This window comes from Diceros bicornis, chromosome 24 (assembly GCF_020826845.1).
Source record: "Diceros bicornis minor isolate mBicDic1 chromosome 24, mDicBic1.mat.cur, whole genome shotgun sequence".
NCBI lineage: Eukaryota > Metazoa > Chordata > Mammalia > Perissodactyla > Rhinocerotidae > Diceros > Diceros bicornis.
The window spans coordinates 34,795,169-34,809,569 of NC_080763.1; the positions used below are offsets into that span (position 1 = coordinate 34,795,169).

The following is a 14,401-nucleotide window of genomic DNA, read 5'->3' on the forward strand; positions in this document are numbered from 1 at the left end:
GAACTCCTGATAAGTGTGGCTCAGAGGTCAGAGGCTCTCTTCTTCCATACAGCCTTATACAGCAGAGGCTCTACCCGAGGCATGGCACTGTTAGAATACTAAGGTCCAGCTTGCCCTCTCCGCAGCACACTAGTAGGGTAGAGGTTTCACACGGGAAGAGGCAAGCTGAGAAAACCAGAGGCTACAACCTTCACCCATGGCCCAGAGCAGTGCTGGGAGATTTTACCCATGTGAAGAAGCAGTACATAAGAGGAAAGAATTCCAGCCTCTCCCCAAAGGCACTGAGTATTTGAAACAAGTGTAGGGAAGTTCAAGCCTAGGGCTGCTCTTGAAAAAAATGGAGATTTTGGTGGTAAGCCAGTAAGAAGAGACTAATGACTCTCAGAGCAACAAGCCAAACTATAGGCCAGCTAGTTTATCAGAGAGAGCCAGAGAAAGAGACAGCTAATAATAATGACCTCCTGGGGTCGTAACAAACCTCCAAATTTGGCCTCAAAAATTACCCCTGCCTGAATTTAATTGGACAGACTGTGAAGCAACATAGGCCCCAGGGCATTGTAGAAAACAATAGAGCAATCAGCCAGCAATTAGTGGAGCCATAGTAGTGGTGTGATACCAAGTGAAGCAGACAGCTCAACAGAGAGATCAAGGAAAGAGACAAGCCTGGCTAAAACCAGTCCTCCCAGGGTGACTGTGCACGTGCCCAAAGCTGCGCTCTCTGAGGAGTGACGTCGGGGTCTTCACACTATAAGGGAAGTAGATATCATTAAATTGTTTAACCAAATCACTAAATAAAATAAACAAGCAACCAGCAGTGAAAATATGCCCAGGAGAGGCGGCAAAGGAATAATTGTCCAGAGTTGTCGCAATATATTACCTAAAAAGTCCACTTTTCAATGAAAAAAAATCATGAGTCATGCAAAGAAACAGGAAAGTGTGACTCATACGCAGGAAACAAAGCAGGCACCAGAAACTGCCTGTGAGAGGGCCCAGTGAACTGAATTATCTATTTCTCCCTTCAATTCTGACAATGTTAACAGATTTAACAAAGACTTGAAAGCAGCCATCATAAATATGTTCAAAGAACAGAAACCATGCTTAAGTAAAAGAAGCTATGATGATGATGTCTCCTCAAATAGAGGATATTTTTAAAGAGAAATTATGAAAAAAAAATGGAAATTCTGGAATGGAAAAGTAAAATAAAATGAAAAATTCTCAACCAGTAGATTGGAATTGGCAGAAGAAAGAATCAGCAAATTTCAAAAAAGATTGATAGACATTACATAATCTGAAAAACAATGAAGAAAAGTGAACAGAGACTCAGATACCAATGTGAGATACCATTAAGCACACCAACATATGTATAATGGGAGTTCCAAAAGGAAAGAAGAGACAATAGAGCAGAAAAAAATTTCAAATAATGGCTAAAAACTTCCCAAATATGCTGAATAACACTAATCACATCAAAGAAGCACAGTGAACTGCAAGTTTAACAAATATAGAGATCCACACACAGACACATCTTAGTAAAAAGCCAAAAAACAAAAAGAAAATGTTGAAAACCAAAAGAGAAAACGACTCATCATGTAAAAGGGAAATTCAGTGAGGTTTACTGACTTCTGATCAGAAACAATGGAGGCCAGAAGACAGTGGGACAACATTTTCAAAGTACTAAAAGAAAAAAAACTGTCAAACAAGAATTTTGTTTCCAGAAAAACTCTTTCAAAAATGAAGGCAAAGGAAAGACATTCCCAGATAAACAAAAACTGAGACAATTCATTTCCAGCAGACTTACCTTAGAAAAAATGCAAAAGGGAGCCAGCCCCGTGGCGCAGTGGTTAAGTTTGGCGTACTCCATTTCAGCGGCTCGGGGTTCACAGGTTCAGATCTCCGGCACAAACCTACACCATTCATCAAGCCATGCTGTGGCAGTGTCCCACATACAAAATAGAGGAAGATGGGCACAGATGTTAGCTCAGGGTGAATCCTCCTCAAGCAAAAAGAGGAAGATTGGCAATAGGTGTTAGCTCAGGGCCAATCTTCCTCACCAAAAAAAAAGAAAAAAAATGCGAAAGGAAGGGAAATTTGAATCTACATGAAAAAACAAACAGGAGCCAGCCCTGATGGCCTAATGGTTAAAGTTGGGCACTCACCACTTCAGCAGCCCAGGTTTGCTTCCCAGTCAAGGAACCACACCACTCATCTGTTAGTTGCCGTGCTGTGGCAGTGGCTTACGTAGAAGAATTAGAATGACTTACAACTAGGATATGCAACCGTGTGCTGGGGCTGTGGGGAGGGGAAAAAAAAGGAACTTTAAAAAAGACCAACGGGCCAGCCCAGTGGTGCAATAGTCAAGTTCGTGCGCTCTGCTTCAGTGGCCCAGGGTTTGCAGGTTCGAATCCTGGACGTGGACCGACGCACCGCTCATCAAGCCATGCTGTGGTGGTGTACCATGTGCAAAATTGAGGAAGATGGGCATGGATATTAGCTCAGAGCCAATCTTCCTCAGCAAAAAGAGGAGGATTGGCAACAGATGTTAGCTCAGGGCCAATCTTCCTCACACCCACACAAAAAAACAGCATAGTAAAAGTAATTATAAAAGACAATAAAAATGTGTATTTCCTTTTCTCTGATGAAAGTGTTCTTAAATTAATTTACACAACTCTGAATATACTAAAAACCACTGAATTGTATACTTTAAATGGATGAATTGTATAGTATGTGAATTATATCCCAATAAAGCTTTTTTTTAAAAGTGAACAAGTTCTCACCAGTCTCCACACAGTCCCAACAGCCCCAATGATTGTTTGTCAAAGGCTGTAAGAATTATTCCCCAAATTTAATCACAGTCCCCCTGAATATTCTGTTATCTAATGAGTAAATTGGGGATATACTATTTATATTTTGCATGTTAAATTCCATTAAGCTCTATAACTCAGCCTTCCTATCGTGGAAGTTACCCCTTAAAGTGCAATCACTTCTTGGAGAGAGAAATTATTTTGTGCATATATCTACTTTTCTGACAGTCCATCTGGTCTGGAAGATGAGACACTGCCTTTAGGGAAGATAGTGAGTTTTCCATTATTAGAAGTGCTTTTAAATATAGGCTGTTTAGATAGGAGCCAAACAAGAAGGTAAGTGAGTGGGACTGGATGAACTTTTAAGACATCTTTTAAGCATTAAGTTCTGATTCTGACGTGTGTGTGTGTGTGTGTGTGTGTGTGTGTGTGTATTTATTTTATTTATTTATTTATACATTGTAACATATAATTTCTATTTTACTCAATTACTTCATGAGACGATTACTTTCCTAAAATTATTTTTAAGACAGACTAGTCTATGATTAACTGAAATAGTTAATACATATATATTAACTCAAAATCTCACTTCTATCTCAAAATCATTTAAAACTCCAGTAGGTCAATGTTGTACAGAATGAAATCAGTATATATCAAATAACAGAATTGATGTATTTATCATTTTGCCCAGTGAAACTAAAGTCTCAAGGTACAGCTGTTTTGAAAATAACTTATTTTCTTAAAAAAGAAAACATTTTATCTATGGCTGCAGAATTTTTGTCTGATATATTATTGCCAGTTAGTAATATGATTGAGTAAAATTCTAAATGACTCTGGTGGTTAAATCAAAGATAAATTTATTATTTTTTAAGTGTTCAATATTGTTGTCTTTGTGAAAGTTGTGTTTCGTTTATCCTAATTCATATTTTTCTGTTAAAAGTCAGAGCATCCTCTGTCCTTCTCAGATATAGTCCACCAGGCCTATTTAAAGGACACCTGAGCACCAAAAGTAATGGTAAGTGAGGTACTTAAAATGGTAAATGATTGTTTGTTAAAAGATTGTGTCTGTTTTCTTTATTTATAAATTATATAACATGGTGGAAACCATTACTTCATTTAATCAATATTTGAACTTCATATTATTAGTTATAATTGAGTATTATAGGAATTCTTGAGATCAGAGAATTGAGGAGTCCATCATTTCAGGCGGTTACCGTGCCCTGGACGTGGACGCGGCCGCCTCCTGCTTCCTGCTGCGGCTCCAGCACAGCTCTCCTCTCTGCTGGCAGACTACCGGGCTTAAGGCATGCCTTCCTTGTTACAGTGGTGATGAGCATGTCGTTACAAACACAAGCACGGGAGAAGAAAAGCTGTGCAGAGAAAAAGAGCACTTGAAAAGTGCATTTGGTATCAGGAGTGAACACAGGTCTCTTTATCCAACTGGATTCCTAGATCCCAGGAAAGGGGAATCTGTATTTTCTGTGATGTTTTCACATTTTAAAGCCGTTAAAGCAAAATTTTAATGTGAATTTAAAATGTATTTTTATAATTATAGCTTAAAAATTTTAAGTCTAGGTTTTTAGGCAAAATAATTGAAAGTCTTTTTTTCCTTATTTACATGAAAAATCTTTGATACTGGTTCCTTCAAATGTGAAGGAAGGATCACATTTTCAGTTACCTCACTTATTTCTTTGTAATAAAGTATATATACACAGAGCCAGAATCCTAAACTTTGAAGAATAATTTTTTTTTTTTTTTTTTTTTTTTTTGGTGAGGAAGATCAGACCTGAGCTAACATCTGCCAGTCCTCCTCTCTTTTTGCTGAGTAAGACTGGCCCTGGGCTAACATCCGTGCCCATCTTCCTCTACTTTATATGGGATGCCGCCACAGCATGGCTTGCCAAGCAGTGCATCAGTGCACGCCTGGGATCTGAACCGGCGAACCCCAGGCCGCCACAGTGGAGCATGCGCACTTAACCGCTTGCGTAACTGGGCTGGCCCCTGAAGAATAATTTTTAACTAAAAATTTAAAACTAGATTTAAAATATACATACATAGAAAAGCAGGATGAAGAACAATACGTAGTTTGCTAACATTTTTTTTTTGAAGAATATAGGTGCAGAGCTGGTATAGGTATGTATGGTGGTTGTAAGTATGAGGCTACCTTGGTTCACATCTAAACTGCATCCTTTATCAGCTGTGTGACCTTGAAGACCTTACTTACATCTCTGTGCCTCCGTTTCCACCTCTATTAAATGGTGATAATAATGATTAAATGAGTGTTTACATGTAAAGAGCTTAGAACAGCGCATGCATGGTGCCTATTCAATAAATGTTTGTAGTAGTACTGGTAGCAGTATCACGCTTATCATTATTGTATATGCTTATATTATGCATAGAATTTCCCTGGAAGGATTTATAAAAAAAAAGGTAGCAGAATATACTTCTAGGAGGGGAGACTAGGGGTCAGGACAGGAAATTCACTTACTTTTCAATCTCTATATGCTGTTTTAGCTGTTGATTACTTTTTTTTACCATGTGCGTGTATTACTTTTCAAAAACTGTTTTTAATGTTCAAAAAAGTTATGTTTACATTTACATTTTATACATTTATCCTTGTATATAAGTGATTAATTATTTCTAAGATTTCTTTTAACAAGTTTAGTTGAGGTCAGGCTTAATGTTGTGGAATTTCTACGTGATTGTACTTGTGTTAAGATAGTCCTGATAATTCAAAAAGAATGTGGTGAACTGATTTGTAGATCTTGTTTTCAGGTGTAAAGTTAGAAGTTTGTCTCTCAGAATAGAATCTTTGCTTAGAGTTTTGGAGTTTGGGATTTGTTTGATTTCCCAGATTCCATGTATTCAAGTATTAACAATGGTAACATTATTTTATAATCAGGCACGTGGCTAAACATTTTTAGTTACAAGACTGAGAGCTGTTGATAAGAAATAATTTTGTCATGTAATGATAAATTATCTTCTAGAGTTTCTTTCCCAAACTCTCAGGCTTGTAAAACTTATTCTTAGAAAGGTTTGACCCCAAGTGGTCAGTGGCTTATCAGTTATCAGTGCGAGATTAAGGCTAGGACATGTTCAGCATGACCAAGTTATAATGTCAGTATATCTCTGGTTGAATTTCATAACATTTTATAAAAATAGCTTGATAATCAGTGACTTGTTTATCTTGTGATGATTTTTATACTAATTTTAAATATATAGTGATTAAATATGTTTTAATTTTTAGCTTTTTGCACTGACTCCTCCTCTCTCAGACTAAGTACTCTCCACCTTATCAAGAATCACATGGCTGTTCACTATAATAAAATCCTTTCAGCCAAAGGTAAAAATGTGCAAATGTGAACTTTCTGTACCCAATTTAAACCCTCAACCTCACTTCTAATTAGAGGAAATCTGTAGCAGAAATGAATACTTTATATATAAATGGATTTGTGTTGGTGTAGTGAGTGAAATATCAGCTAGTGATCTAACTTTATACACATAGCAAATTCAGAATGCCATTTTTGTTAACTGTATTTGAAATCTCTGTAATATCTATGTTATTTTATTTTACCTGTGTTATCCCTAATGTTATTTTGTGGTTAGATATAGATTTTAATATAATAAAAGTTTATAATCTGCTTTTTTGTTTTCAAATCTACTAAAGAAGTTGCAGAAAGAAGATACTAGCTATAATTTTTTGTCAGCTTTATTGAGATATAACTTATACAAAAAAAGTGCTAATTTTAAGTATGCAGTTAAATATTTTGAAAAATATATGTGTTTGTGTAACCACCATCACAATCATGCTATAAAACAGGGATCAGTTAACTTCAGCTTGCGAGCCAAATCCTCTTGCCACCTATTTTTGTACAGCTCATAAACTAAGAATGGTATTTATACTTTTAAATGCTTGGGAAAAATCCAAAGGACAATATTTTGTAACTTGTGAAAGTGACATGAAATTCAAATTTCATTGTTCACAAATAAACACAATTGCATTCGTTCTTTTACATATTGTCTGTGATGGCTTTTGCACTAAGAGGCAGAGTTAACTAGTTGTGACAGAGGCCATATCGCCCTGCAAAGCCTGAAGCATTTACTCTCTGGCCCTTTACACAAAAACTTTGCTGACCCCTGATATAGAACGTTACATCCCCCCAAAAAGTTCTCCCTAGTCCTTTGCAATCAATCTCTTCCCCCCAATCCTGGTAACCACTGATCTGTTGTCACTATAGTTTTGCCTAGAGAGAATTTCATATACATTGAGTCTTATAATATTTGTCATTTTGGGTGTGGCTTTTTTCAATTAGCTAATGCTTTTGAGACTAACCCATGTTGTTGTGTGTATCAGTATTTCTTTTTTTTTTTTTTTTTTTTTGATGAGGCAGATTAGCCCTGAGCTAACATCTGTTGCCAATCCTCCTCTTTTTGCTGAGGAAGATTGGCCCTGGGCTAACATCCATGCCCATCTTCTTCAACTTTATGTGTGGGATGCTGCCACAGAAAGGCTTGATAAGCAGTGTATAGGTCCGCACCCAGGATTTGCACCTGTGAACCCCGGGCCGCCGAAGCATAGCGTGCGAACTTAACCGCTGTGCCACCAGGCCAGCCCCTCAGTATTTCTTTTTATTGCCAAGTAGTATTCTGTTTATGAATATATCACAATTTGTTTATCAATTTACTAGTTGGTGGACATTTGGATTGTGTTGACTCACTTTCGACTGTTAGGAATAAAGCTACTATAAATATCCATATACAATCTTTGAACATATATTTCCATTTCACTTAGATAAATTTATTTACTAGGAGTAGAATTGTGAGGTATATGGTAAGTGTATGTTTAACATACACTTTTGCGTTTCCATCACTTCCACATCCTCACCAACACTTCCTATTGGCAAAGCCTTTTTTAGCCATTTTAGTGAATATGTAGTAGTGTTTCATCAGGGGTTTAGTTTATATTGTCCTGATGCCTAATGATGTTCACCAACTTTTCTTGTGCTTATTTGCCATCTGTGTATCTTCTTTGGTGAAACATCTGTTCAGATCTTTTGCCCACTTTTTTAAATGGCTTGTTTGCTGCCTTCTTATTAAGTTGTGAGAGTTCTTTATGTATTAAATACAGGTCCTGTGTCAGATACATGTTTTGCAAATATTTTCTCCTGGTCTGTGACTTGTCTTTTCATTTTCTTTTTAAAATTTTTATTATAAAATAATTTTAGACTTATAGAAAAGTTGCAAAAATAATAGAGTGTCACAGAAACTCTTCATCCATCTTTCCCTAATGTTATAATCTTACATAACTGTAGTACAGTTATTCAAACCAGGAAACTAATATTGCTACAATACTGTTTACTACAGGTCTTATTTGAATTTCACCAGTATTTCACTAATTTTAGAAACTTATTTTCTCATTTGAAGAGCTAACGTTTTTAAATTTTAGTTCGTATTTTATGAAGTTTATATTTTAAATGATTGAAAAATCTAAAGAAAAGTAATATTTTGTGACATGTGAAACCAAATTCAGCTTTTCAGTTTTTTAATAGTTTATGCTTTTCATATCCAGTTTAAGAAATCTTTGCCTAATCTTAGGTCACTAAGATTTTCTTATGTGTTTTCTTCTAGAAGTATAAGTTTTAGCTCCTACATTTAAGCTTGTGATCCATTTTGAGTTAGTTTTCATATATGATATGATATAAGGATCAATTTTTTTCCTATGGATATCCAAATATTCCCAGTATCATTTATTGAAGAGATTGTCCTTTCTCTATTGAATTGCCTTGGCACTTTTTGAAAGACAATTGACTACATGCATGGGTCTATTTCTGGACTTACTCTTTGGTTCTTTTGTCTGTCTTTATTACAATATCACACTATCTTAATTACTATAGCTTTACAGTAAGTCTCGAAATCAGATCATGTAAGTCTTCCAAGTTTGCTCTATTTTTTCAAGCTGATTTTGGGACTCCAATTATAAGTATGTTAAGTGCATGATACAGGTAGATTAGGCCAGTGATACTCCGTGTGTTTATTTTCCAATCTTTCTTTAGTCTGTTTTGTTTTTGAATAGCTTATATTGCTTTGCTTTCAAGTTCACTAATATTTCCTTCTGCCATATCTAATGAGCTGTTAATCCCAGCTAGTGTATTTTTAATCAAGGATATTAAATTTTTCATCTCTAGAAGTACCATAAAAATCAAAACAAAGAACCGCAAGTTCTAGAACTTTTTTTGATTTCCACATTTGATATTTGTTGTCATTTATAAATATTATGAATATTATTAAACCACTGATTTTTCTCTCTCAGCTGTGGTGGACTGCTCAGTTCCAGTAAGCATGAGTACCAGCATCAAATGTAAGTAATTTTTGACATTGCCCTTTTTAAAAAAATTATAATAAACTACACATATCATAAAATTTACTCTTAACCATTTTTAAGTCTGCAGTTCAGTAGCGTTAAGTACATTCATATTGTGGTACAACTATCACCACTATCCATTTCTAGAACTCTTTTCATCTTGCAAAACTGAAACTCCATACCCATTAAACAACTCCCCATTTCCCCATTGCAACCACCATTCTGCTTTCTGACAATCACCATTCTATTTTCTGTCTGTATGAATTTGACTATTCCAGGTGCCTTATGTCAGTGGGATCATACAGTGTTTTTCCTTATGTGACTGGCTTATTTCACTTAGCTTAATGTCCTCAAGATTCATTCATGTTGTAACATATGTCAGACTCTCCTTCCTTTTTTTTTTTTTTTGTGAGGAAGATCGGCCCTGAGCTAACATCTGCCCATCCTCCTCTTTTTGCTGAGGAAGACTGGCCCTGGGCTAACATCCATGCGCATCTTCCTCCACTTTATATGGGATGCCGCCACAGCGTTGCCTGACAAGCGGTGTGTCGGTGTGTGCCCGGGATCCAAACCGGCGAACCCCTGGACACCACAGCGGAGCGCGCACACCCAACCACCTGCGCCACCGGGCTGGGCCCCCTCCTTCCTTTTTAAGGCTAAATAATATTCCATTGTATGTATATACCATATTTTGTTTATACATTCATAAGTCAGTGGACACTTGGGTAAAGGTATTGCAAATAATCCTTCTATGGACATGAATGTACAGATATCTCTTTGAGACCCTGCTGTCAATTATTTTGGGTATATACCCGGAAGTAGAATTGCTGGATTATATGGTAATTCTAGCTTTAGTTTTTTGTTTTTTGTTTTTCTTGTGTGTGAGGAAGATGAGCCCAGAGCTAACATCCGGTGCTAATCCTCCTTTTTTTTTCTGAGGAAGATTGGCCCTGGGCTAACAATCTGTGCCCATCTTCCTATACTTCACATGGGACGCTGCCACAGCATGGCTTAACAAGCGGTGCGTCAGTGCGCACCCGGGATCGAAACCCACAAACCCCAGGCCGCCGAAGCTGAGCATGTGCACTTAACTGCTACACCACCGGGCTGGCCCCTAGTTTTAGTTTTTTAAGAAACCACCCCACTGTTTTCTACAGCAGCTGCATTGTTTTATCTTCCCATCAACAGTGTGCAAACATTCCCATTTCTCCACATCCTCCCTAACAATTGTTATTTTCTGGGTTTTTTGATAGTAGCCATCCTAATGGGTGTTGACATATTGCCTTTTGAGGAAGCATTTTCTAACTTAAAAATTATCCACAAATAAAAGAAGCTTGTATTGTATTTCTAGATTTAGAAACTTATAATTGAGCCTAGGCTTTGCCACTAAATTGCTGTGTGACTTTGGATAAATTATTTAACTTCTGAATTTTATTTTTCCTACATACAAAAATTTGGGTAGTACTAAAGGCTTGCAAAAGTTTAAGTTCCAGAATTCTGTGATTCTGGGCTGGCCCCGTGGCTTGGTGATTGGGTGTGCGAGCTCCACTGCTGGCGGCCTGGGTTCGGATCCTGGGCCCGCACCGACGCGCCACTTCTCTGGCCATGCTGAGGCCACATCCCAAGTACAGCCACTGGAAGGATGTGCAACTATGACATACAACTATCTACTGGGGCTTTGGGGGAAAAAATAAATAAATAAATAAAAATTATAGAATTCTGTGATTCTCAGTTCCCTTGGTCGTTAAGATTGCTGAAAGATTTGTTAAAAATACCATAACTGGCACTTTTCTCCAGATAAATATTGTCTATTTGTATCCTAATAGCCTAACGGATAAACATGGCAGGTATATGTATCTGAAAAGCCATATTGACGTATAATATTACAGAATCATGATATATCTACCCTTTGACCAAATATTTTGATTTTTTGAAATCTTTACTAAGGAAATAATCTGACAACAAAATTTGAAATTCCTATTTAAAAAGGTTCTGAAAGATACCATTTGAGACCATTTTAAGGCCTTTGTTTGAGTTCAAGTCAAGAAATATATACTTAAAAAATAGCCAGAGTGGGGGCTGCCCTGCTGGCATGGTGGTTAAGTTCACGCACTCCACTTTGGTGGCATGGTGTTCATGGGTTTGGATCCCAGGCGCGGACCTACACACTACTCATCAAGCCATGCTGTGGCGATGTCCCACATACAAAAATAGAGGAATATTGGCACAGATGTTAGCTTAGCGACAATCTTCCTCACAAAACAAAATAGCCACAAAACATGGCTATTGCAGCCTGTGCTTGTCTTGTTAGTAATCATATAAAACTCAAAGTATTATACGTTTTAAGTTTAGTGTTTTCTTAACTTTTTAACTTAACTTTAACTTAACTTTCTTACTGTTTGAATTTGTAATTAAGATACGATTTCTACAATAAAAAATAAATATCAATCCAAGATAGTGCATGCTAAATGGTGAATGAATAAGAGCCTAGACAGGCAAATGCCCCTTGGGTGCCATCTGGGAAGGTCACAGAGGGCGGGATTGGTTGGACCATCTCTTCTTGTACATCTTCTTAGTGGAAGAGATAGGACGTAAGCTGAGCCAACAGCCACCAGCTGCTGTTCCATGAGCATGGTGTCTGTCGGGCCTGTGCTGGGCACTTTACGTTCTCCCCCTTCTGTTCTCTTTATGTCTGCAACAAGCCCTGGTGTAGGCTCTCGTATCTCTGAAGGAATTTTGAGATTTAAATAATTTTTTAGGTGAGGTAAAGGCATTTTAGGCAAGAGTAGGTGCTTGAGTATTTTTTTTTTGAAGAAGAAAATTGGCCCTCAGCTAACATCTATTGCCAGTCTTCCTCTTTTTCTTATTTCTCGGCCAAGCCCCAGTACATAGTTGTATATCCTAGCTGTAGGTCCTTCTGGTTCTTCTGTGTGGGACACCACCTCAGCATGGCTTGATGAGCAGTGAGTAGGTGCATGCCCAGGATCCGAACCAGCAAAGCCGAAGCAGATCACACAAACTTAACCACTACACCAACGGGGCAGCCCCTTGAGTGTATATTTTTAAAGACCAGTTTGACCACAGCACACAAGTTATATGGACAAGTCATTTTACTTCTTACCCTCCTCTTTGTAAAATGATAGGTAATTAGATAATCTCTAAGGACCCTTCCAGATTTTTAGTTTCTGTGCTTTATGTTTTTTCTTCTGCATCATATTAATAACTTTTTTATAGCACAAACTGGTTCAATATTTACAGGCTCTAAAAATCTGAAGCATTTGAATTAAGATAGTTTTACCCAATTGTCATTAGATCAGATAATCCTCTTTAACTGGGATCACCTCTAAATGGGAAAATTTTGCTAAGTTTTCCTACTGATATTAATTTCCTGAACAATAAATATGTAAAATAAGATTATCTCTTTTTTATTTAGGTGGTGTAATGAAAAGCCTGAATGTATTAATCTTCTTACTCAACCAAATTCTTGGATTTAAACTACCAGTTTAAAATAATCAGGCATTTTTCAGAATGCTTTCTTGAGTTCACTGAGTTTATTCATTATTAATTCAGCAAATATTTGTTGGGCACCTCCTATGTGCCATACACTATTCTAAGGGCTGGAGCTCAAGAGGTGAACAAAGCCAGGTACCTGCTGTTATGGAGCATACATTCTAGTTAAAGGAGACAAACAATAAGCAAATGCAAAGAAATAAGTAGAGCTAGAATACTTCAGAGAGTGATAAGTGCAATGGAAAAAAATGACACAGGATAACAGAGATTGGGTGTCCTTTGGGGGAGAAGTCAGCCCTGATAAGGTGACAATTCAGCAGAGACCTGAAAGAGTTAAGGGAGAGGGCAGTGGGCCTCTGGGGGAAGAGCAGTGTAGACCGCGGAAACAGCAAGTACAAAAGCATTGAAATGGCATCGTGGTTGGAGTGTTCAGGGAACAGCAAGGAGAGCTGTATAGTTGGTGTGAAATGAGCCAGCTGAAGAGTGACAGGAGATGAGATCATTGAGATGGTACAGAGAGATGCTGACCATGTAGGGCCATGGCCATTGCCAGCACTTTGACTTTCACTCTGAATGAAATTGGAAGCCGTTAGAGGAGTAACAGAGCCAGTTTAACTTTTAAAAGCGTCTCTCTGGCTACTGAGTTGAAAATAGGATGTAAGGGGCAATGGTAGAAGCAGAATGACTGGTTAGGAGACAGTCACCCAGATGAGAAATATTAGTGACTTGGACCAAAGTGGTTGCAGTAGAGGGAGTGTGAAATGGTTGGGTTCTGGAAACATTTAAAAGCGTGTCAACCGTATTTACTAATGGCTTGGGTGTAGATAGGATACGAAGGAGAAAGAGGAATGAATCAGGGATGACTCCCCACACTTAGAGCCTGTCAACCAAGATGACAGAGTTAAAATTTACTAAAGTGAGGAATACGATAGGAAGAGATTTGGGGACAAGGTGAATCACGAGTTCAATCTTGGTCATTATAAGTTTGAAATAACTACCTAGTAGAAATCCAAGTGGAGATGCTGAGGAGGCAGTTGGACTACAAGTCTGGAGTTCAGGAGAGATTTCCAGGATGGAGATAAAAATTCGAGAGTTGACAACTCATAGGTTATATTTAAAGAATTGCTCCTATTTTTTGTTTTTAGAATTTAGGCTTAGTGCTTATTTATCCCATGGTATTTTCTGCTCTCAATCAGTTGAAGGATATGTTTCTTTTTTGCCATGTAAATGAAGAAAATGGTGATAGTGACTAGAAGAATTGCAAAGATTGTAATTACCAAACTAAAGTGTAATTAATAATCATTATTACTTCTTGTGTTATAGAGCTGATGTTCATTATAATCAATATAACTAACTCAGAAACTGGTTTTATAGACACATTAAAAAAAAAGAAATAAATCTCTGGGTTTGAGACATCTCTGTTTTTATGATATACTCTTCCATCATAGCAGACTACTGACTTGATAACTTCAGTCTTCATAGGGTCTAAACTAGAATATCTCTACATAGTTTGTTGAATTGTTTAAATAATTCCATATTCTAATGCATTAGAAAGTCTTTACTTTTTATAACAGTTTTATTGACAAATAATTCACATACCATAAAATTCACTGATTTTTACTAAGTTTACAAAATTGTGCAACCATCACCACAAACCAATTTTAGAATATTTCATCACCCCAAAAATATGCCTTGTACCCATTTGCGGCTGCTCTCTATTCTCACCCCTAGC

The 14,401-nt window shown here is 37.2% G+C and overlaps 1 protein-coding gene across 3 annotated transcripts in view; it reads left to right on the top strand.

Moving 5' to 3' along the window:
* The window catches only part of SPATA7 (spermatogenesis associated 7), a 43,025-nt gene that overhangs the window by 4,431 nt on the left and 24,193 nt on the right, over positions 1–14,401 (top strand). Inside the window, exons 2-4 of one of the 3 annotated variants that reach the window (XM_058567514.1) lie at positions 3,739–3,813; positions 6,046–6,141; positions 9,109–9,156. In XM_058567514.1, the coding sequence (XP_058423497.1) occupies positions 3,739–3,813; positions 6,046–6,141; positions 9,109–9,156 (219 nt within the window). The remainder of the gene's footprint in view (positions 1–3,738; positions 3,814–6,045; positions 6,142–9,108; positions 9,157–14,401) is intronic. The other 2 variants (XM_058567516.1, XM_058567515.1) reach the window with 2 other exon arrangements.